Raw genomic sequence first — 25,999 nt, 5'->3', positions numbered from 1 at the left:
TTTTTGGTAATTTTTACAGGAGCAATACAAAACTAATAGATGTATGTTTTTCCTTTATTGAGCAGCTTCATAAGTCGCTCAGTCACGTGTGATTCTGTGACCCCATGGACTCCTCTGATTCCCTTCTTCAGGGGATCTTCCCGACCCAGGAATGGAACCTGGGTCTCCTGCATTGCAGGCCAATTCTTTACCATCTGAGCTACCAGGGATGTGTAATAAACACATATATGGGTTTCCCAGGTGGCACAGTCATAGATACCAGAGATGTCGGTTTGTTCCTGGGTACGGAAGATTCCCTGGAAGAAGAAATGGCAACCCACCCCAGTAACCTTGCCTGGGAAATCCCATGGACAGAGGAGCCAAGCAGACTACAGTCCACGGGGCTGCACAGAGTTGGACACAACTAAGATACTGAGAGCACACACACACACACCATAACTGGGGGCACACACTATCCATCTACCTACACACATGTGCAAAGTCTCTTCGGTAGAATCCGACTCTGCGACCCTATGGACGGTAGCCCGCCAGGCTCCTCTGTCTGTTGGATTCTCTAGGCAAGAATCCTGGAGTGGGTTGCCATGCCTTCACCATGTGGTCTTTTGACAATGAGACTGTTACGCTATTATCTGTCCCTGACTGTTCTTCCTCTACTGTGAATGACTTTGCTCTCATCACTCTCCACATCACTGACTGTGCCTCAGTCTCTACTATTCTCCTTCCCACTCAGTCCCCCTTTTAATTCTTTCCTGTTAGTATTCGTCAAGCATTTCAGAAAGATCTTGGCTCTTGCAGAAAGCCTGGCCTTAAATGCACAAAGCTATTCAATGCCTTTTTTCCTTGTCTGCAAATCTACCAATCAGCATATAACAGTCTGCTCACCTCAGCTCTTCTCACTGTTGCTGAGTATTCACTGGCTGTTTTCCAAGGATATTTCTCCCCTTATTTGCAATCTGAACCTTGAATTTTTCTGGGCATTTACTGAACACTAAATACATTTACTCTGTGTGCAAACTTGAATAGGAAAGAAGCAGAGTTAATGATAGTATAGTTATACACATACTCACACACTGCTATAGGCAGCTGTGATAAATGGCAATGTAAGTGCATATTCACTTTCCCTGCAGGTAGGCACCCCTGCCCTGTATGTTCTCAGTAACTGTTTAACAGACACATGAGAAAACAAGCTCTTAACTTCATAGTGTGAAAGTTATAGGAAGCAGAGAGAACAAAACAAAGTCAAAAAGCATGAAGTATTGAAACAGCAACAATACACATTTAATATGCAATACATGTTCTTAAAACTTACCTGCATTCAATACATTAAAGCCTTCAAACACTTAAACAGTACAAATATTATTAACTGAGAGCTCTGAGATATTCAAAAGTAAGTCTTATTCATTTCTTATGAATAAGATGTCTTATGTCTTACGTTTTATTCATTTCTGTTTCCCTGCTGCCCAGAATTAGGTTTTTTTCAATCTTATTACAGATTTGTATATAAGCATAGATCTTGGCAATCTAACAATAATAAAACTTATCAATTAGCATCATATAATCACAGAAGTAAAAAAGGGTATTTTTTTCTCAAATTATTTAAAAAAAAATTTTGGCCACACTGTGTAGCACGTGCCCCATCAGGGACTGAACACACGCCCTGCCCCCTGCAGTGGAAGTTCACAGTCATAACCCCTGGACCACCAGGGAATTCCAGTAATACAGGAATGTGTGGTTTCCCGGGGGGAGGGGGAGCTGCCATGGGGCTTGTGGGATCTTAGTTCCCTGGCCAAGGATTACACCAGCATTCTGAGGGGTGGAAGTACAGTCTTAACCACTGGACCGCCAGGGAAGTCCCTACCTACGTTTCGTATTGATCACACACAACACTGTAGAGTAGCAGCATATGAATTACGGTTTTACATGTATTTTTTATATGACAACTCTCAAGGTAATTCCAGCTGACAATTTCCATGCAAAGTATAAGCAGCACATAATGGAAACCTGGTTTAATTCTTTAATATACAAAAGACAATAAAATATGGTAAAGCTATACAACCTGAGTTATTTAAAAACAAATTAGATTTTCAAAGTTATTTATTTACATATTCAAATATTTAAATTTGCTGGATAAATATTAATAAAATAATGAAGGAAATTAAATCCCTTAAAAGTTAACCACTATTATTCTAACTATTCCATTTTATGCTCTTTTTTGCTCCTTCTCTTCAAGTCTTTCTTCATGAATATAACATAATCGTAATGTATGTAAATCACAGCAGAAATGATTTTGTGTTATTTTTTCACTTAAAATTTCTTTTGAAATACTTTAAATATGACTAATGCTCTAATTATATAAATCTGTCACTTCAATTCCCTTATAAAAAACTTGTAAAAAAGAATCACAGAATCATATGGCATTTTTATGAGACTGGAATATTAACTTACTATATCTAAATTATATCTGAAAGAGTCAAAGGTATAAGATAATTAATGAATGAATAAAATGTGATTTAATAAACCATAAAATGAAAGACTCATTTCAAAAAAAAAAGTTATTTTAGGATCTTATTGGACTTTCTTCTAATTAAAGATTTCCAATTAAACTATTTAGGAAAAGCTGCAAAGTAATTTAAATTTTAAAAGTTCAAAGAAGATCAATAATTGATATTGATTTCAGACTAAAATGTTTTCAGTAATACAAATAGTAATTACCATAACAAATTTTTTGGTTAAATGTGAATTGATCTTTATTGAATAAGTGAGAACTTAATAACTAAATTCCTGCAAGCCAAATATATGGATATGAATTTTAAAAATATACAAAGTATTGCAGCACTTATAAAACAGAATGCCATCAACTTCCACGTAAAAGCTGAAATCCAAAAAGAAATTGAAATTGATGCCAGTTTACTTCTGAGAGCTTACTATATTTGGTAAACTGCTTCCTGTTTGATAACACAGTGGTTTCAATTTTATATAAAGACTCATTATAAGCCACAATGTTTCCTAAATATAAAATATGCATTTTATTAACTCCATTTCCTTTTTACAAACAGCCATGGATGTAACTACCAATCACTTTAAAACCAAATTTACATTTCAAGCCTTTTCCTAATGATTTAGTACGTATTACTTTGGAAATTTCCTAACCAGACTACATAACAGTTTACACTGCAACCATCTCTTAAAACTTGCATAAGATGATGATAACGACAACTGCTATTTGGTCCTCCATGAATTTAAAAAGGAAAGCAAAACAAACAAACAGAAACACAAGCCTGGGGTCTCTTTATCCGTCTGCATTGTCTGATCATGTCACATTTCAGAGTAGTATATACCAAGCTTTCTCCTCTTCTGAAAATTAGTGGGAGAGAAAAGGACTTTGGAGAATCTTGAGAAGGTAAGGATAAGTAGGTTTACAAAGTATCACTTAAGTTGCAGGAAAGCAGAAGTTCAGAAACCATCATGGACAAGTGCAGAAAGGGCATTAAAAAACAAAAAGAGCATGGCATTGGAAGGATACAAAAAAAACCTGTTTTTAAAAAAACTGTCATTATCTTTGCAAGTCATGTTTTGCTACTTCCTAGCTTTACAACTAACCCAGTTATTTAATTTCTCTGTGCCTTGGTTACAGATGGGGATATAACAGGCTATAGTTCATACATTTACTGAGAGGATTAAGACAATGAAAGTGCTTAGTACAGTGCCTGGCACAGAGTAAGCGCTCAATATTTTTGTATAAATCTCATTTCAACTGAGTTCTAAAAGAGTTTTAAAACATTGCCTCTAGAAATCTCACATTGAAAATTTGACCTTGGTAATGGAAAGAAACCTGTTTGAAAAAGGAGGACCAATCTACAGGTATTTCTTGAGCATGTACTATGTATCGAGTCATGCAATGCTACCGAATAAACAAGATGATACCTGCTTTCCAATAACTCTCCACATTGGTAAGGTAATAAAGGGAGAAGAATACGTAGATAATGACATAGAGAAGACAACAAAAATGAAAAGATAAACTGTTTGAGATTGATGGTAACTAGAATATAAGTTCAAAGAAAGCTCTCTGTGGGATATTACAGGATAAATGCAAGGATGTCAGCCTGCAAAGACAAAAACTTCAGATTGAGGGTCAGTGCAAAACAAAATTGATTAGGAAGAATTTTTAAAATGCTGAAGAATAACAACATAATGAAAGCCTGTTTTGGTCTATCTATATAAGTAAAAATTTCTCAAAGGAACTAGAATTAATGCAGGTATTTGACAGAATCACTCAATTACTGAATCAATGAAAAGTTCCTGTGCTTTCTTTGATGCCTCCTTCTTCCCACAAACAGTTACTGAATACCTACTATCTAGAAGGTAGTATGTAAGACGCTGGGAATAAGAAGTCATTAAGATTAGGACTACACTTGGTAGGATGGGAAAAGGTCAGTGTAGTAATCTCGGAAGAGAACCAACCAAGCTTATTTTACTAGCACTACTTTATCTTCTTTTAAAAATGAGCAAACTACACACTTATTACAACTTAAAAGATTTTACAATTTTAAGAGTGAATCAAATGGATGCATTTATTATATTTTAGATATGCATTCACATTAAAAGCACAAATTCCTAAACTCCATCCTGAAAGAACTAATCACTTAAAAACACAGCAATTGAGGGAGTTTAGGGACTTGAATATAATTTAAGTTTAGGTACCTGAAACCTGTGCTAGACTGACTTGCACAGGAGCCCTCAAATTTACAACACCCTAGCAGTTTTGTCAGCTGCCAGAAAACCAGGAAGAACAGAAAACTAATCCAGGTTAGAAAAAGGGAAACTGAGAATAATTTAGAAATACATTAGGGCTAGAAGAACATCACTGACCTTCAGAAGGTAATTCAACATTTCTAAGAGCACGTAACCTTGGGCAAAGCACTCTACCTTCCTGCATCTCACTCTCTCCATCTGCACCTCAAAGGGTTGGAGAGAGGATTTGTGAGTTAACATAGAGAAAGCACTTAGCATGGTGCTTACACAGAGTAACTGCCTCATATGTCTTATTACTATTGTAAAAGCATCTCTTCCACATCCACGTAGTGAACAATAATCCCTGGCAAAAGTAAACAACAGCTCTAAAAAAGAGGGAGTGTTCAAAAGTAGTACAATAGAAGAAAAAGTAGGAAGTCACAGAATTGTGTTAGTGATCTTAATGTGCTTAGGAGAGGAGAGGTAAACCAGAGGTCACACCAAAGGCGTGTTTTAAATAAGTATATGAAAAGAGAAAGAGAATTATAATCTATATTTAACAAAATCTAAATAACTTTCAACCACTGTACATCACCCTAACAAAAGTTAAACTAATAATGAAGAGTATACTTCTAACAGTATAGAATTTGGAATCCCATCACAATGGTTTGTTCAGCTTGTGTAAGTCACAACTGATTGGACACAGTCCCTGTGGGCATGCCATTTCATCCAGACTGGACGGTTCATTAGTCATAATTACTATAACTGTACAGCAGAGACTGCAGTTTTATCTCATCATACATCTTTGATCAAGCTGCTTCAATTTCTGCTTCATCAGCATTTGAAGTTACATTACTGGAGTTTTTTATTTTCCATCAGTGATTAACACAGATTAGGCTGTTCTATCAAAACATGGATTTGGTCTTCACATTTAGTAAGGAGGGCCCAGATCTGACCACCGTTTGACCTCTGACACTTCAAAAGCACCTAAACACCATGAATCATCAACTGAAATCCAGAACGTTACAGAGAAAATTAAACAAAGAAAAGAACTGACCTGTGTGAAAAGCGTAAGACGACTGGACTTATCAACATTGAGACTAACCATATTTGCTGCAGCTTCTCATTAAACATTAAATCACACATCAGAAGAACACATCATACATATTAATTGTTTCTCAATGTCACTTCGGAAAAGACTCATGTCACAATTAGTGCTTCTCTCAAACTATTAGCTACATAAAGAAATTTCCCATGAAGCTGGAAGACAAAATGATGTAGAAGACTGTACCAAAAGCTTAAGAAACAGATGGATAATAGATTTCACTGAACAGTGAAGCATAACATACTTAGTTTATAAAGGAAAATGTTGCCCAAACATGGTTCAAATGCAAAACACTGAATGAAATTGATGTGTCAGGAATTTTTTTCTTCCAAGTTCTACTGCAGAACAATAGGGGACTAAAAGGCCTGTCTCACGATTTTTGTGTCTCACTATTTTCATGCGCAAAGTGTCCCCACTGTAGGCTGCATGAACAATCATAACCGACAGTTACACGCAGGCACTGAGGCTGCAAAAATCCCAGAGTAATTAGCGTTGTCTGAATGCAATGACATCTGTGTTCTCATGGTCCTCAAGACATGTCAGGCCAGTAAGATGTATATGAAAAAATATGACAAGCATTGCGAATGCCCTTCTGAAAGGTCTTACACTTTGGGGGAAAACCGAAGAAATAACACATGTCATCTTCTTTTCGTAAATAGTATATTTAAGATTAAAAGATCTAAAAAGACCTTTTGAGTCATTCATTCTCTTTTTGTCAGCTATAAAGTATTTATTCAACATACGGCGATGCAGTATGAAAAAAAGTCTGCTGCATGTTTCTCTTTAAAACTTTCTTAACACAAGTGATTTTGTGCAATGGCAGCATGTGTGCCCATTCCCATAAGTGACAAAATAGGGAGCATATCCTATTAACACTGCTCAGATTCTTTACATTTTGATGTTAAACTAATATCTCTTAGTACTGGACATATAACAACTTAAAGTGTGCTGACAAATGCCTTAGAATTATGTTTGCATTCTTCTAATAATAGAGACTGTCAAACTGATTGCATTAAAAAGCCTTTGTTTTAGGACACCTAATGCTTTTGCTGAGTGGTGCCTACTGCTGAGCCCTCTCTCTAGGCTGTAGCAGTATGTTGGAGCATGCACTTGCTCCAAGAAAGACATTAGTCATCATTAACAGAAGCACTGACACCAAATCTAAGTGCCTCTCCACAATGACCAAGTGGCAATCATCTTTCTCTTACACTGTCACTGCTGATTAGGATTTTCTTTCATGAAAATTTAATTTGTACCCCTTTCTTCAGCTTTTTTTTTTTTTTTTTTTTTACATTCCTGTAAAACTCTGCATTCAGGAAAGATTTCAAATACAGCAAAAGACATTGTACCTATAACATAGCTGACAATATAGAGGTTACAAGATTCTCACTAAATATTTTATCTAATCCAACAGAAAAATACAGGTTAGAGAATGAGTAACAAACAACAGGGAGAAAACAATGACTCTAAAAGGAATCTTGCTTTAAAGAATCTGCAAACCTCAAAGGAGGACTAAAGCAAGAGACCTAAATAAAATTCCTCTAAATATTAGTCACATAATATGAAAGCTTCTTTAAAACTAAGATGGTCATATTTCAATAGCAGCCATTTTTCACTATGTTTCAATTGTGTATTTTTTCATGTCTTAAGAAGGAAGACAGGGGTATTCACACAGACATGTCACTGCAAACTCAAGAAAATATTTAAGCATCCGTACTATCAGTGTGCATTAACCTGCTGGTTACATAAAAAAAAAAAAGCCCAGGGCTGAGCGATGGTGTTTTCAGTTGCACTGGACAAATGAAAGTGATTCATGTGGCCATGCATGGTACCCCACGACCAGATGACACTACAGACTTAAACTGCAGTTCTGTACAATATCACAGTGTTAAACAAGATAGCAGAGCGATAAGTTATTTAAGGAAGTCTTAAAAAACATTTACTTTTCTGTTTTATTTCAATTTGTTTAAAGTTTTCCAAAAAAAAATGTAAGCATGTGATAGTTTGCGAGGATCCTGGTACAATCCAAACTCCCACTTTCTAGTTATAAATAATATCTTCTCTTAATATTACTTAACTTTTGTAACAAAGTAGATGTTGGCTTAAATTTAAAATATTTCTTAGATCATTTTATATCCCTTATAGAACATGTGTACTTTTAATCAAAACCTGTCACACTCTTGTGTTTAAGTGAATATGAATGTACTTACCTTTAAGTGTAAATATCCATACGAAAGGCTTTTAAAAAAAGAATCAGCCTCACTTTTTAAATTCAGAAACAACCATAATTTATCAAACTTTAATCATTAAATGTTCAATTGCTGACTATTTTACTGTGAAAAGTAATATAAAACAAATTTGAAGGTCAAATAGTAACTGCTTAGTGTCTAATACATCACATTTACAAATGGTTCGAGTTTTTTTTTCTACTGCAGTCGAAACATTTCAGAAGAAATTAGGATTTATAAAGGATCTTTAGGGGCAATTTCTAACTCCTAAACTTTTATAAGTTCAGAGTTATCATGATAAGTAAGGACGTAGTCTAAATTAAAAGCAAAACCATGCAATAATAACCTAATTGTGCTTGCAGATTATCTTCACAAATAATCTGCTCATTTCTTAATTTCTAAACTAAGTAAAAATGCTTTTTGAATTCACAAAAGCTTAAAAGTAAACTACTGAGTTGCACAGAATTTTACAAATCAAAATTTCCAAAACTTAAAACAACATAATTACTAATTCTGAGATCCAGTACTGAGATCCAGTACGTGTTCAAGTAGAGGAGTTTAGCTCTGTAACTTCCACCCCTCAACCTAAACCTCCAAGTCACTTGTCAGTTAAGGGTTGGGCGATTTATTGACCGGCCCTGGAAGTATACTGTCAGGGCTGAAGGAAATATGAGAGAGGGTTGTGGCGACTGTTCTGGAGCTCATTGATAATGACATACCTGCCTCTGTCACCCATTACCCATACTACAAACTACTTAGACCTAACTGAAAAATCAATAGCCTACTTGCACTGGTTCCTGTGGCTGCCTCCTTTGATTGTCAGCTCCTGTCTAGGGTCAGCACTTACATGAAAGGGGCTGTGACTGCCTGATGCTTTCAGGACAACCTAACGATATGAAACTAGCCAACAGAACAGTAAATTCTGTCTCTCTGCCCTCCTCATCAATTAGGCTTTGACTAGGCTTGCCTGTAGAAACCTGACCTTTTAAGTTTAGGCGAATATGGACTAGCTGAACACACCATTGCCCTCAGCACTGAGCCAGGAAATCTACTGACAGGTTAAACAAAACAGAAGGTTGTAACTGTCATAATTTGCATTGCACTTTCACGCCAACAAGGGTGTTATCAGTAGGGGCAAGCCCTGGAACACACAACTCCAGCACCCTTAAGCCACGCTACTCATAAATTTTCAAGTGAAGTGAGATAAAACATAAATTCACAAATAGCAATGCATTTCTCATCTCTTAGTCTTTTAGGCTTGCACTTTGCAAACCCACAGAGTGTCCATCAGCAACTCTCTCGGTGGTCACCTGCCATGCCTACTGCATTAACAAGGGATTTCCAAAGAATACAATATAGACATAAAAATAACTCAACTACGCCCATTGAAAAGCTATTCTAGAGTGAATTTATAATAAAGCAGACAGACTGATTGATCTATAACTCAAAATGAGAACAATTAGATCTCAGTATGCTGTCTTTTCCTGTCACACTTCCCTCCTTCCAAAAATATCCGTAAGCGCAGACAAATAATAAGTTACTGCATAAGTGAAGGGAGGTGTTGAAATTATTTCCTCCCATGCTAGTCTGATATAGCATCTTTTACAGTTTGAGGGAAAACTAAGAACATCTGTAAAATAAAAGATGTTAACACTTTTATGCTTGTCAGATCTTCTGATGAAAACAAGTGAAAACCATGAGAAAGTAGCATAAAACTTACTTTAGTGACTCATGTTTTGAAAACCATTTCCCTGCTTGGGCCTATCTTTTATCACAACATAAATATGGTAATGTTATGGCTGCTTAAAGCAATGTCATTTCTCTAAAGAGAAGACTGAACATTCCTTTAAGTTCATTGTGAACTTGAACTTTATTTGGTTTCAAGAACTAATATTTACAGATTAGCTAATCTTAGTGAAAATATCAGAAACACTGAAAGACAATTCAACAACCTGAGCAAATAAACACACCTGCCAACCCTGTGTACACTTTTAAACACATACAGTTTTGTTAAATATATAAGAATACACAGCCTGTTTCATTTTCACATTTCTGTGACCCAACTCCTATCAAGCAATAATTAGCATACTCTTAGAATTTATTCCAACTTGTTAATGGGATCTCCCTCACAACTGTCTTCAATCTATAATTTGCATTCTTCCCTAAAGTCTAAAATATGGACTATAACCATTTGTAAGCTTTTTCTCCGATTATTTTCACATTGAAAACTTTCGGATGGTTGTATTAGAAAAGCGCTGAAACTCTAAATGTGTGCAAAAAGATTTCTGATTTAAAATCAACTGCTAAAGATATAAACAACAATTCTGATCATGTTGGGGTAAGAAATTATAGATTTCTGACTATCTAGAAGGAAAAACTCATCTGTCCCCCCATTTAACAATTGGGAAAATATGAGTAGAGATAATGACTTGATCAAGGTCATTCGCACAACTTGTAACCAAGGAAGGGTAAAAATTCAGGCCTTCTTATCCCCTAGGCTAATGCTCTTTAATAAGCTACCCACCCCAATATTCTTGGGCTTCCCTTATGGCTCAGCTGGTAAAAAATCTGCCTGAAATGCGGGAGACCTGGGTTGGGAAGACCCCCTGGAGAAAGGAAAGGGTACCCATTCCAGTATTCTGGCCTGGAGAATTCCATGGACCTTATAGTCCATGGGGTCACAGAGAGTCGGACACGACTGACCAACTTTAAATGTAATGTATGTCTCCCTTTATCTTATCTATCCAGGTAAGTTATGTGACAGGCAACAAACTTACATTAAAAAAAAAAAATATACACTGCTTTGTATTTCATTAATTTTCAATACAATTTATAGAAAGTTTTGACTAATTTGAAGGAAAGATTAGATTTGTAGAACATTTAACCAACCAGGTTAAATAACCAACAGAACAAATAACTATTAGAAATATAAGATCTAATTAAGTAAGGTTGGAACCCTTTACTTATCTAATAAGATGATTTAACTGTGCATCTGGTAGCCTTTTAGGTCCTCTGTGTGTACCTATCTGATAGCAAAGTGAAAGGGCATGGATAGTGTCTGTCCCAGCAAGCAAATCATTTGGAAAAAGTCATAGTCGTAGATCAAAGATTTTTCACTCTATCTAGGCTGATTTAAACCTACCAACCCAGGTTTTGTCTACAGACAAAACCAGTCAAAAAGTGAGAGAGTGATTCTTTAGGATCCAAAGATAATATGGGAAGGGAGAAAGGGAAAATTCAGAAAAGAAACAGACGGGCAGAATCTTGATATACATAGGCCAAGACAGCTGTTTTATATCCTAGCTTTACTTTACATGGTTAAAGGAAAAGTTTCCACTCCTTAGATCATCAAATATTATTTCATTTATACTACACAGATGTCTTCTATATGTAGATTAGAGCCAATGAAGGATTTTTGTTGTTGTTATTTAACCACTACCAGGAATCATAGAAACCTCTCAGCACATCACTTTTTCTCAAATTCAGAGTGTTTAAAGGAAGGAATAGGCTAGATTTTTTAACATTTTCATTAAAAATACCACAAAGTCTATTAAAAATTTCCTATAATTGTAGCAGAAGATGGACTCAAGATTACTACTACTACTACTAATACAGATGGAGTGCTGCAGAACCTATATATTTCAAGAAAAACAGATGTTGAAAAGAACTACTTTTCCAGAAGTGTAAAAAAAACTTACCTACAATATGCTTAACTGATAAATTTTAAACAGAGATCCACAAAATGTCTCATATGGACTGAAAGAAATATGGAACGTAACAGCAAGTCTTATATTTTGAACTAAGCCACGCTCAGTACTGGCATAATCAACAGCCCTCCTCTCCATCATCTGTTTCGTAAATGTCTGGCACTATCGCCAGAGAAAGCAGAAACTGGAGCAGGGATGGCTCTGAGATCCCAAGAAACATTCTACGTGTGAGTCAGTACTGTTATCTTATGAAACAATGGAAACCACATCTCCTTGCAAGCAAACAATTCGACGTTCCAAATAGAACTGAATGAAACTGAAATCAAAAGCCTTGACTTATCTAGCATCAGGTTTAATAGTAACAATCTTGATTTTCTGTCTTCTGGAAGTGATATTAAAGGCCAGTAAAAGTTTGTTTCTCAAAGATGGAAGAGACATAAATAATAACCCACTAATTATATAATCCTCCCATAAATCGTTAAGAATTGGCTCTAGCAAAAGCACACTTTCATTTGTTGGAAATTATAGTAAGTCATGATGTCAATGTTATTAAACAGGAAAAATATAATATATACCTCAGAGTATATTAGTAAGTTAAAAATTGTTAAAATGAATGGAAGAAGGAAGAAAGGAAAGATGAAGGAAGGAAGGAAAGAAGACAGACAAGGTAGACTTTTATTTGTTCAAACTTTTCAGAACTGTCTTACAGAAATAAAGGAATGTGACTGCTGCAACTCAAAAATGTATGTATTTCTTGGTAAAGTTAAAAGACATAAGTGAAAATATAGTAAATTCAATGAAATACCTTCTGAAAAGTAATCGCCAAATTAACTAAGACTGTCTTAACACTGCATATCCTAGCTCAATAATGTTGCATTTACATTTCAGTCAGGCTAAAAACTGCTCACTTCCATTTTCCTGAATACAAGTTCTTTGCTCTATAATCATCTACTTGATGATATGACCTTATGAATAGCTTAATAAAGTACTCATATACACAGCTGGTACTAAACTTCCGAAAAAAACATCTATTGTATTTTCAATTGTCTCATCCTACTAAATTACACAGAATTAGACTTGTAAAAGCTTAATAAGTGTAAATATCACTAATCAAATATATTATCCAAGGTAAGCCAAACAAATTTAATTCCACAAAACAATATTCAAAAGGTATATAGAAGTATTTTTCAATATTAGGTAATGCAAAGTTAAGACCATTCCTTTGACTTTATAGAACACTAAATTGAAACTGTTCAAACGAGAACAATATCCTTGGCTTACCAATCAATGTGATTACAAAGTTTGCGTTTCTTCTTTTTTTTTTAAGCTATTTTGTGAAGGAAATTTAAAAAAAACAACTTGTTTTGACAGTATGACTGACCATTTAAGGTAACAGGAACTATTGTGAAACTGCTCAAAGAAAACACTGAATGACTGATTATTCTCCAGATTGATTTCAGAGTCATAATTACCAATAGCTTATAAATAATTTCTCTCACACTTAAGAGTTTTGGAAAATTAGATCATTTGACAGAGAATGAAAGAGAATATGATTTTACTTTGAATGTGTACCATATAATCCTAACAGTTGGTGCTATTACAGCTTCTTACAGATATTTTAATATCTTCATCAATGAACTTTCATCAATTAATACACTAACAAATTATGTTTGGATTATTCTTGTTTTTACTGGAATAGTTTTTAATTTGGGAATTTAATACTTACTTATTTTTCCTTTTACACTTTGATCCCCTAAAAAAGAATTTTCTTCTTAAAAATATTAAGCATTTCTATAAATACTCTGAATGATTAAGCATATAAGAACCACTTAGCAACTTGCATTGATATTTTTAAAGTCAGATTATAGAGGATAAGAATATATACAGGTAAACATGTGATCTTTTGTTTTCCCAAAAGTATAAATCCTTCAGACAGTTGATATTTTTAAATCAATAATCTGATTATTTTTTAAATAATTCTAAAATATTTTTCTAGAAAATAAAAACATATAAAGTTTCCATACTCTTTAGCAAAGATTATTAAAATACTATATGCTGTTTCTAGGGATAATAAATTAATGGGTATCTTTTAAGTCCCAGTGATATGATAAAGTAAACCTGCTCTGAAGTTTAACTCAGCACATTTCTAAGTAAAGATCAGCAAAAAATAAAACAGTTTAAGGATTTTGAATTCCCTGGAAATGTAAACAGGATTATAACTGTCAGATGTACAGAAGCACTGGCTTCGGCCATTAGTTGGGTTTTGCTCTGAGAAACACAACATGAACTACTGAATCATTTCTTTTCAAATCCATACATTCCCTGCAGCAGTGCAAGCTTCATCAGCAGCGGAAGAATGTATAAAAATGACAGGCAAAGAGCATCAGTTTTCTTTTTCTCTCATACTGTTTGCCTGCAAATGGAAGACAGGATTGTTTCTCAAAGAACTGAAGTTGAGGTTGCTTAAGTCAATTGCTGAAGGAAAATATGACTGAATTCTCTATGCAAGAAAGTCTTATAATTGGATAAACTGAGAAAATCAAGCACTGTAGTATTATAAGATTAACATTCTAACTTACTTGCTCATCATTCTTCAATTAGAAATATTTTCAGCTTTTTATGTATTCTGTCAACTCATCATCTTATTTTAGCACCATTCATACAGTACCTGGTTCTGCTTCTGATTTTAAATATAAAAAGCCCTTCAAATGAAAATATATAATTGTTTTTCAAAAATATTGTATTTGTATAAAGAGTTAAAATTTTTATTCCCAAGTTTCTGTACACATAAGTGTTTCACTGCAAAGGGAAATTCAATTAATAATTAAAAGTTTATTTAACCACAACCAAGTAAAAATAGGATCTAATGTATGACCTGGCTAGTCTTCTGGAGCTTAAACATTCACATTTTTCAAAAACTAGCACAGTAATTGCTGTAATTTGACTCACTTTTTTTTAAGGAAATAGGAACTTTTCAGACTAAAGTTTAAACATACATATCTGAGTTTATAGTAACTAAAAACATGCCCACCTCAGTATTATCATCTATAGTCTCATAAAATGTTCCTAGTGTAAGGACAATGAAGGTAAATCCTAGAGAAGTCTGAAGGTTATGAGCTACATGAAATCCAAAACAAAATACTCAAATCACACACTGCGTGTCCTCCTTCTCTTTTTAGGAATGTCTGTAGCCAGACCAACATGATAAGTCTGGGCAGAAGCATGCTGATGTTGGCACTGCCTAAACCAAACAAACAAGATGTTTAACAGTCAAATAAAATGTCCTGCAGCCTCCCTAATGAATTTGTCAAGGACCATCAGATTCCGCTCCCCCTCTTTTGCCTCATTAACTCAAGTATGATGAGACGGATTATAACAAGAGAATACAGATCAATCGGACTGAAGACTTGAAGTGGCTTTTAGCCTCTAGAGTTTCTTTCTCTCACTTGGTCTCCTTTAATAGAATACGGTATCTCCTGCAGAAGGGGCTGCCACTTCGTTTTAATACACCATCAAGGAGCTGCTGATGGACTTCTATACTAACATACATAAAAGCAGAGGTGACAGGGGCTCTTCAATTACAGCCTCCTCGGATACCGTTTCCCCCTTCAATTATTCAACCAGAGGAAGAGCGGATCCGCAAACACACAGCTGAAGCTGCTCTGAGAGCGGAGGCAGCCAGTGAGTTGGGGTGGGGGAGGGGGGGAGGAAGGGGACCAGCAAGAGGGAGCGTTATTTGCTGGAAGTGTTTAAGTTTATTGCTCAAATGATGTTTCTAATTAGTACCAAGGCAATAAATTAAAGTCGCCTTTGTTTAACTGATTTATTATTTACTAGAGCATCTACCTCGGACAGGGTAAATTGGTAATGAATTGTTTTTAAATCAAAACATTTGTAACGTTTTATCATCCCTCGGCCTCGGTATGTAAAAGTGGACCAGTGAGGAGACAAGGGTGGGACGAGGCTTGGCCTTGCGGGCCGAGCCGGGAGGAGAGGAGGCGGGGGTGTCCGGCGAGAGGCGGCCAGAAGCTCCACTCGGCCCGGGCCGCCCCACCCGGGAAGGGCGCGCGGGCGGAGGGCGCCGGAGGCGGGCCGGCGCCGTCACCCGGGGCCTCACGCACATGCTCGCTCCCCGGGGCGTCGCGGCCCGGGCAGTCCTCGCACCAGGCCTGGGCGGCTCAGACTGGGGGCGCGGGGAGAGGGTCCAGGAAGGCAGGCTCCGCACCTCCGGCCCCGCCGCCAATCTCCGCCCAGCAACCGCCCTCGGGAAAAGGCGTGCGGGATCCTCCGCCGGCATTCTCGCCGCTCCCGCCGCCAAGTGCCCCTGCTGCCACTGACACTGCCCAGAGCGCCGCTGCGGCCGCGGCCAACTGCCCGGGTGCCAGCAGAGCCCGGGCGCCCGCGCGCGCGGACCGCGGACCGCCGGTTCCGTCCATCCCCCCGCGGCCCGGGGTCCGACGCCAGCCGAGTGCCCGGAAAGGCGGGAGACCGCCAGAGCCCGCGGCCGCCGGCGCCACCGCCACTCCCGAGAAGTCACTACAGCTCGGCGTCCCGGAGTCCCGCGGACTGCTCTTCCAACCCCGGCTGCTGAGATGGATGGCGGACGACAAATCCGACTTGATTCAAAAAGGACGAAAAGGGCAAACTTCATTAGAAAGAGACTCATAGCAACAAGAGTGAAGGGGTGACAAGATGCCAGACGTGTAAGAAAGAACCAAGAGGTCCAAGTGTCTGACAGCAAGTACCTGATGAAACAAACTTTCCTTCTGCAACTGAATTCGGGTTCACCTGATTCAGCCTTGAGAGAGCAAGTCAAACCTTCCCACGGGGTTTTGCAAAGCCGCATACAGTTTGCAAAATGAAGTCTTAACACAATGGGCTTCACAGATTTTCATTGTTACAGCATTAGCGGGGAACATGAGATCCAAAATCTAACTAAAAGCATTCCCGTCTACTTGATGTGTCCTAAAAAGACTCAGAATCCACACACCTGAGGTTCAAACATAAACCTTCAACTCTAAGCAAATCAGAAACACTGTTATAGCTTTTTCAACCAAAAGTACCTAAAGGCTACCATATAGGTTCAGCTTGAAAGGCTAATACATAGACTAAAAGCACATGCATGAGTTTCACTGAAATGCCAAGGGAGGAGCAAGCCATCTGTGTAATCAATAACAGGATAGTTTATAGATTTTTGCAGCAGTGAAGTCTTTTAAAAGCAAGAGTCAATTATGAAAATAAAATGATTTTACAAGAGAAATTCTGTACTGCCTGAAAAAATATTCAAAATTAGATTTGTAACATAAACATTTTAAGAAAACTTTAACTCAGGTTCACATTTACTTCCCTTCGTTTTTATTAAAATTTTAGTGGCTTATTTTAAAAGTATATCCAACAAAATTCTACCATGTATAAATCTGCACCATTTCTCACAACTTAAACATTTTCTAATAAAGTTAGTTCTTGAAACAATATTAAATATATCTTAATCTTAATTATGAAGTAATTATAAAACAAGGTACTTGCACTATTTGTGTCCTGCCTTGTTTTTCAACAGCATATGGAAATTACTGAAAAGAGATTTACGATTATAAACCTTCACCCCATGTCCACTCCCCACCCCACCCCCCCACCAACTGCCCAACTGGCGCACACACACAGCAATCGCTAGGGTTCTTGGCAACAATGGGAGGGGAGGGGAAGAAAAGGAAGACTTTGCCTGAGGAGAAAATCTAGAAAAATTTAGGTCCTTTCCCAGATTTCCCTTCCTCCTTCCGTTTGCCTTGAAGCGAAAGTAATTTTGTTAGAGTTCGCACCTTCTTCACAATCCTGATTGGAAAGGAAAAAAAAAAAAAGTGAACCTTTCTGAACCACTGCCACCCTCCCTTGAATCACTCCAGCCATCTCCAAGAAGTCCCTTCTCTATATACTCTTTTTCTTCCTGGCAACTGATAAGAGTGGAGGATAAAGAAGAGGGGGCTGTAAAATGTGTGTAAGCGTTTGACTTTACTATCTCCTCCTATTTTCTTACTTCTCTCTTTCCTCCCTTTCTTTATCAAGGGCAGCGGTGGCTGCTACTGTTTGCCAAGCATGCCTGTCTTCTCTCTGCGATTGGCTACAGCACTGACAGCTCGGATAGCGATTGTAGGAACTGAAGCTCCACCCCCCTCATGATGGTCCAGGACCATTCATAAACTAAATAACTCCAGGAAACAGCAAGGGAAGAGAGAGAGATTGGGGAGGGGGGGTGGGGAGAGAGAAAGAGGGAGAGAGGGAAAAAGACAGGGAGGGAAAGGGAGGGAGGGAGGGGGAAAGGGAGGGAGGGAGAAGGAGAGAGATTAGGAGAGGGGGAGAGAGAGAGAGACATCGGAGGGGAGGAGGGAGACGACTCAGAAAGTGGAATCTGCACAAGCAACCTAAAGGGGGAGGAGAAGAAAAATCCTGAAGTCGTTATAACTAAACCCCAGATGCAACGCAAGCAAGGACTTCGTCACACTAAAACAGATTCTGTGAGAGCCAAATTTATAAATTACGAAGCAGAAATGAAAATCAAAGAACTTCCAGAGGTTTGCACCTAGAGAAAGACAAGAAGAACCCACTGCAAACAAACCAACCCAGTCCAAACAACGCCTCCAGTAGGAAAAGAGGAAAACCGCTACCAGAGGACCCCCTGAGCGGAGAGCAGACCTACACACTGGGAGTGCAGGGCGTCTTAGAACCTCTGAGCGTGCTGCGGGCTGAGTTGCACTTCGCTGCTCTCTGGACATTAATTACACCCTTCACCTTCCATTTGGGGGAGGGTGAGGAGAAAAGCACTCACCTAAGCTGGATAAAGAAGTGCTACCAGCGTGGGAGAGAAGTTTAAGAATGAAACACTGAATGTTTTGCTTTTATTTTTAAATTTACTTCGGCGCTTAACAGACCTCATTTCCAGATTTCTGGACCATCTCCGCTGCAGACGTCTAAGCCTAACCTCTTGGTAACCTGAATTTTTCCGTCTCACCCTGTCTTTCCCCACCCCCCTTCTTTCCCTTCATCCTGCCCGCAGGCACATCTTCATTTCACTTATCAAGAGAAAGGGGGAAAAAAGTCCCAGCAGGTACTTTTCTTTTTCAAAGATTTTTTTTTTCTTCTTATTTTCTGGAGAAGAAAAAAGCTTTCAAAAGAGAGGAAAGAAAGCGCTAGACGGCTGAAGCATCAGCCGGTCAGCCCAGGTGGGAACAAGAGTGAAGTGGGGCTCAGGGGGAGCGCAGTGCCTCTTTCGCAAGCCGCAGGGCCACCACCAGCGCCTGAGCCTTGGATCCCTCAACGTATTGCGAGACGCCGGTGTACAGCCCGGACCTGTGCCCCAACATGATCGCCGCTCAGGCCAAGCTGGTTTACCAGCTCAATAAATACTACACCGAGCGCTGCCAGGCGCGCAAGGCGGCCATCGCCAAGACTATCCGAGAGGTCTGTAAGGTGGTCTCGGACGTGCTCAAGGAGGTGGAGGTGCAGGAGCCTCGCTTCATCAGCTCCCTGAGCGAGATCGATGCCCGCTACGAGGGTCTGGAGGTCATCTCGCCCACGGAATTCGAGGTGGTGCTCTACCTAAACCAGATGGGCGTCTTCAACTTCGTGGACGACGGCTCGCTGCCAGGCTGCGCGGTGCTCAAACTGAGCGATGGGCGGAAGCGGAGCATGTCTCTCTGGGTCGAGTTCATCACGGCGTCCGGCTACCTCTCGGCACGCAAGATCCGCTCCCGTTTCCAGACGCTGGTGGCTCAGGCGGTGGACAAGTGCAGCTACCGGGATGTGGTCAAGATGATCGCGGATACCAGCGAGGTCAAGTTGCGCATCAGGGAGCGCTATGTGGTGCAAATCACTCCAGCGTTCAAGTGCACCGGTATCTGGCCCCGCAGCGCGGCACAGTGGCCGATGCCCCACATCCCCTGGCCTGGCCCCAATCGGGTGGCGGAGGTCAAGGCCGAAGGGTTCAACTTGCTCTCTAAGGAGTGCTACTCGCTGACCGGCAAGCAGAGCTCCGCCGAGAGCGACGCCTGGGTGCTCCAGTTTGGGGAGGCTGAAAACCGTCTGCTGATGGGCGGCTGCCGAAACAAGTGTCTCTCGGTGCTGAAGACGCTGCGGGACCGCCACCTGGAGCTGCCGGGCCAGCCGCTCAACAATTACCACATGAAGACGCTGCTGCTGTACGAGTGCGAGAAGCACCCGCGGGAGACGGACTGGGACGAGGCGTGCCTCGGAGACCGGCTCAACGGCATCCTGCTGCAGCTCATCTCCTGCCTGCAGTGCCGCCGCTGCCCCCACTACTTTCTGCCCAACCTCGACCTTTTCCAGGGCAAGCCCCACTCGGCCCTGGAGAGCGCTGCCAAGCAGACCTGGAGGTTGGCCAGGGAAATTCTCACCAATCCCAAAAGCCTGGACAAACTATAGGGTGCTGGGGACTGCTTGAAAAGCGACACGGACGGGAATGCTCTCGAACACACGACAGACACACAACTCGGCGACAAACTGCGAGAACTCCAGACACAAACTTTCTGTCAGCCACCTAAGAGGAACCGAACCCGGCAGAAGACTTCCTTAATTCACAAGCAAACAAAAAGGAGAGCAAACCCACCACCCCACCAAAATCACATTCTTGCACAAAAGTGATCGTTTTCTTCCAAACAATGTGAATTTAAAAGGTCACACAAAAGAAGCAATCGGGCTTTGCCACCACAAAATGAAACCCAAGGTACATTTTCAAATCAAAATATAGTCGTTTCTCCCTTTTCCTTCTCTCCTACTCTTCTCTTTCTCCCCTTTCCCACCCTCCCCACTTTGTTTTGGGTTGCCTGAATGTTGTCACCAAGTGAAAAAAAAAAAAGTATTTAATTATATGTAAAATTCTTCTTTTAAAAACAAAGTTTTGCTGATGTTAACTGTATCTCAGTGCCAATGTCAAATGTGCCCCTCCTTCTCCCACACCTCTTCCCTCACCCTAAGCAGCAGTCTTGTTGAAAACAGTAATAAAAATATGACTTTACATTGTAATTGACTGTGGATTGTTCTTAAATGAAGGCAGGTGAGAGCACAGTTTATAGTTTATAATATAAAGATGTGAACTTGAGGAACTAAATGCAAGAAGCTTCCATTTTAACTCCAGTCTGCAAAATTTACAAATGTAGAACATTTTGTAGATTTAACCATTCAAGTTTCCACAAAGATATTTAGAACAAGGAAAATATTAATTTTATACAACTATATGTTTGTTCTGTAGATTTTCATATTAAAAGTAGTATCTTATTTCACACTTGAAAAAAGAACAGATTTTGTATGGAAGAACTAATTCTGATCCTAATTTTAAAAGAAAAAGTTTTTTCACATTAAAAATTAAGAGACTTGCTCTCTTACGCTATAATTAAAAAAAAATCCCAAGCCTGAATTAGAAAAGAAACATTTATGGATCCTTTCTGAATAGTTAACACAATGAGTTAATACTTAGCCTCCAATCATTTGTTCTCTTCAAGTTTTAAATAATACAAACTTAACAATTAAATCAGCAACAGTAAAAGAGAATAAAATGGATATAGTAATTTTCCTTTTCCCCAGCAAATGGTGAAATGAACAATCCAGATTTATAAATTACTTCAAGTTTTTAAATGCCTTAGTGATAAATGCTGTAACTATGATCATCTTTTTAGAATCCAAATCCCAGAATTATTCAGAAGTAGTTTATAGGCAATTTAAATTTTAAAAACTGTTTCATACTATTTTTATGACCAAAGAAAAATTACATATAAGTAGGCTCCTCCTCTTTCTGCCTTTCTAATGTATTCATCTCAACATTTCAACTTTAACAAAGGTTTCTTTTTAATTCAAGGAAATAACTGATTACAAAATTAAATAATTAGTAAAACTGAAAGCATCCCCAAGGTTCTTCTTTATGCTGGAGGTTACTGTATACTCCACTAGACATGCTAATACAAGGCACAGGTACTGAATACATGTCAGATTTTGCCCTTTAATATTTAAAATTTATTCTTTGAATTAGCCCATTTTTTAACTTACTGAGAAAATCCATGAATGAGAGATACAAAGAAAAATGTTCTACAAAGCGATTTTAAAGATCAGAGGAAGAAGTCAGAGTGGGGGTGGCGGGGTAAGGAGGGATGAGCAGCAGGATAGCTGATGAAAACAAGGAAGCTCCTCAGAGCTCTAGTGCCTAGTTCACTTGGTAAAGCAGGCTTCAGTTTTTAAGATTCCCAGGTAAAAATTTCATAGCAAAACACAGTTGTGAGTTAGAAATATAAACTTCAATTTTATCAGTTCTGAAATCATCTCCACTCTTTCAACCTATACTAGACCTTTCTCAGGTCTCTCTTCCTGCAGACACAGAATAAACACTGTAACAATAACTAGGTCAGGCATATATACCAGTTTTTTAAATAACACAGATGAATTTACTCTCTAGGGAAGATGTTCTGATTTTTAAGAACAATTTCAAAGCAAGCAGAAGGTACTTACATTTACAAAGAAATGACGTAAGGGCACGGTGTTTAGTTGAAAAGATAAAAATGACATTTTAAAATGACCATTTTTTTACTCACGAAAGTATATAAAGCATTAGACATGTCTCCTCCCAAATGTCCCAGGAAAAAAGTTTTAAGAAACAAAAATTCCCCCAAATTCAGTATCTTTTTTCCATCCTTATTTAATGTAATGCAGGTATCACCAACAAGAAAAAACTCCAGTCCCTCAATTTAAAAAAGCACTAACATCTATAAAAATCAAAAATTTTTCAAATAATGGGCTGAAACATTTTACTAATATAAAGTAGCTACAGTTTTGATTTCTGTACATTTGGCAGGATGCAGCAGTACAAGGTCTGTGATTAGGCTCAAAGATCCTATGTTATACAAGCAGCAGGGGAAAAAATAATTTAATGATGCTGCACAGAAAAAGATCAGACAGAAATAGAAGTTATAACTTCCCCCAAAAGGAGTCAATAACTTCAAAGAGCCTAACCATAAAGATTGGCAGAGGTTTTAACAATAAGGACAACTCATTAGATACTTTTAAAATAAATCACATTTTAGACTTTACGCCATGTATGTCCCAAAACATAATATTTTGAATTAAATTTTGGCCTTTCACACTCACAAATTACTATAAATTAGAGAGTTTGGGTAATTTTGGTTACTTTCCTTTCCTAAAAACTGAAACAGGTTTTCAGACATTTCAGCCATATAACAAAGTAGAAATTTCTTCTAGCTGACATAATTTCAGAATTAAAGTTTTCTCTACATTGGATTAGCTGCATTCTCAAACTCAAAACAATCAGTTCCAGCACAGACTCCCTTTCGTACAGCCTACCAAGCCCCATCTTAATAAAAGCAGCAATGGTGAACCCAAAGGCATAAACATGCGTAAGACAAGAGGCGATTTGTGAAGTTTTAAAAAATTATAACATTTTCATTAAGAATGACTTTGAAATTCCTCTAAGTCACTAAATTTTAATAATTCAGATGTTTACAAGTTCAAAGAATTCCCTACCAATAAACTCAAGAAAAACATACACATGTGTGTGTGTGGACATATACCACACATAACACACACTAACAGCCTGTAAAAGAAAGGATTCCAGTTTTAAAAGCCTCTTCTCTTTCTACAGGTTACTTACTTTGCTCATTTTAAGAGACTCAGAACAAATTCTACCATTCAACTTTCATGAAATAAACCTAATTTTGGCTTTACGGCTGTGCTACAAATGTCTCTTAGTAAAATAAAGTTGCCAAGGTCTGAAAAGTAATCAGAAATACATTTTAAAGGGGAAATTACATTTTCATTTAAGAATAGGAAATTATGCAGCGCCTTGTAAAATCAACTACAGGTAATGGGAAACAGAGGTATCTCGCGCACACAAGCCATGCTTGCGTGCACGACAGAGCAGTAAGTCATGTGGACAAAGCAAGGAGAGTGATATATTGGTATTATATCCAGAAAATATAAAGGCTAAACAAAATAATTTCACTCTGAATCTCACTGAATTGTGTAGCTTAATTCACCCTGGACCCTTTGAGGCAAAACATATTTTATAGACGATATTCCCTGAGGTTCTTCCCCCACCCCAGAATGAGCTAATGATAAATGCAATTAAATGGAAATTGTTTCTGAATCTAAATGAACTTCAATAATGTAACTAGCTGGTAAGGGAATCATAAGCTAAAAGAGATAGTTGCCGTGCATACAGGCAGAAGCAATTCATCAAGAAATTCAAACTATTTCTCTCAGATTTTACTAACGCCAGTCTTACTCAACAGCAGTCCACCATCCCATCATAAGAAAAACAAAAATTCCATAAAAAGGAAACCCACTCCTCATCTTCTCACCTTGGGGTCGATTTTCTTGAAGTTAGGGTCTTCTTCATCCACCTCAAAATAGAGTTCAGAGGAGGTGACAGAAAGAGTGCCCTTTACGACAACAGAGGGGGCCACAAGCTGAGCTGGTGTGCTCAGGCTAACAGGACCTGCCAAAGGAAAGACAAGCCGGACAAGTTGGAGTGACATTTTTAAAAAAATCAAGTGGATTCAGGCAGAAATTTCATATAATTTTTAAATTTTCTCCTCTAGCAAACTGCCTGCCAACCCCTTTTACACTTACAAATTCTGTCCACCCCAAACCTCCCGCTGAAAATGCAAAGTTAGGGTTCTCATATTAAGAAATCTATATATAAAAGGCGGTTAATCATAACAGTAAACTACAAAGCAATTATTTTACAAGGAGTCTGCCAAGCGTTGGTCTAATCTCCTGGTTAGAAGGTGACTCTGCCTAAGTAAGTCCATCCACATTCCATTTAGAAAACAAGCCTCGGGCTATCAAACAACATGGAGCAACAACCAGGAGCAAGGAAGACTCCATAGGTTCCCAAGGCCAGAGGTTAGCTTAGTGTTTGGCTGAGGCATGATTATAAAAAGATCACCAGCTTATCAGTGAAGTGAGAAATGTTAAACCATATTATCTGATAAAGATTGTGTGCCAGGTTGACACAAAACCTCTTCCATAACAACTTTACCCCATAAAAAACTGGGGAAAATACTTCTTTTCTAAGCCTGCCCTTCCATTGTTAAATATTGTTCAATGCGTCCAAATCTAATATTAGTGTAGTTCGGGGACTCTGGGAGTAAACAGCTGGAGGGTGGGTTTCCAAGTGAATGAATTTTTATTGGAATAATCAAATCTCCACAGGGCTTATCAAAGAGACAAATCAGCCTGCTACTGAAAACAATGGATTCAGTACAGATAGAAGAGCATAAAGTATATTAGAGCCAAACCTAAAATAAGGACTAAAAATAACGATTATGCATCTATATACTTATGTAGCGATAGATGTAGCAAGGTTTTGAAATTCCATGTAAATTCCTCATTGGAAAAATCCTATAGATGAAGAAAAAAGCAAGACACGACTGGCATTTATAGTCTTGAATTAATATAGTGCCTACAAACAAGGTACACCTATTCAGGTAATCAATGGGTGAATAAGTGTTTCAAAATTCAGATGAATTGGCATTTCCATCGATTGTTGGAAGGGTGTTGGTCCTTAATCTCACATCAATCTTAATGTGTGCCAGCAGGACAATAGGAGGGATGCTCTGCGGAGATCAGAGCAGGTTTTGCCCTCTATTCCCAATGTACAAATACATTGTGTTTGCAGATGGGCAGCAGATAACTGCAGAACAGCCATGATTTCCCAAAGCTCATCCCCATAAATGGATGAAATAAGCAGCTATGTGTTCTTTTGCTGTCTCCTTTGCCCTCCGTACATTAGCATGTAATCCTGAGAAGAAATAACATTTTTTCAATCATTCTCAGACATTCAATTACAGGGTAAGCAGACAGCTGCAGGAGCTGGGGCAGCCTAGGTCCTACAGAAGACCCCTGACAATTTCCACTTCATTTCTAACCCACACCACTTTATTAGTGTGGATTACTTCTTAATCCTATTGCCATTGTCAAGATTATATAATTAAACTCCCCTTTCACCTCTATTACTGTATGAATGCATTACTAGTAGCAAGAATAGAGGCAAAATAAAGGAGGAGGAAATGGGTAAATGGATGCAAAGGAAGAGACTAGAGAATAGCAGTGCACACCTTCCTTTCTACCCCCACCCCAAACCCCTTAACAGTATGCTCCAATTAATTTTATTTCACTTTACAAAGAGATTTACGGCCATCAGGGAAGATACC

At 38.4% G+C, this 25,999-nt stretch overlaps 2 protein-coding genes across 9 annotated transcripts in view; one reads left to right on the top strand and one right to left on the bottom strand.

The window, feature by feature from the left end:
- The window catches only part of LRBA (LPS responsive beige-like anchor protein), a 757,794-nt gene that overhangs the window by 297,698 nt on the left and 434,097 nt on the right, over positions 1 to 25,999 (bottom strand). For all 8 annotated transcript variants that reach the window (XM_070770117.1, XM_070770116.1, XM_070770115.1 and 5 more), the window contains one exon: positions 24,143 to 24,279. In XM_070770117.1, coding sequence (XP_070626218.1) covers positions 24,143 to 24,279 — 137 coding nt within the window. The remainder of the gene's footprint in view (positions 1 to 24,142; positions 24,280 to 25,999) is intronic.
- Positions 18,131 to 20,804, top strand: MAB21L2 (mab-21 like 2). The gene has a single exon (XM_019977353.2). The coding sequence runs from the start codon at positions 19,125 to 19,127 to the stop codon at positions 20,202 to 20,204; it is 1,080 nt and encodes a 359-aa protein (XP_019832912.1). The 5' UTR covers positions 18,131 to 19,124; the 3' UTR covers positions 20,205 to 20,804.

This window comes from Bos indicus, chromosome 17, assembly GCF_029378745.1.
Source record: "Bos indicus isolate NIAB-ARS_2022 breed Sahiwal x Tharparkar chromosome 17, NIAB-ARS_B.indTharparkar_mat_pri_1.0, whole genome shotgun sequence".
NCBI lineage: Eukaryota > Metazoa > Chordata > Mammalia > Artiodactyla > Bovidae > Bos > Bos indicus.
This window is presented reverse-complemented; position numbering and strand designations above follow the sequence as displayed.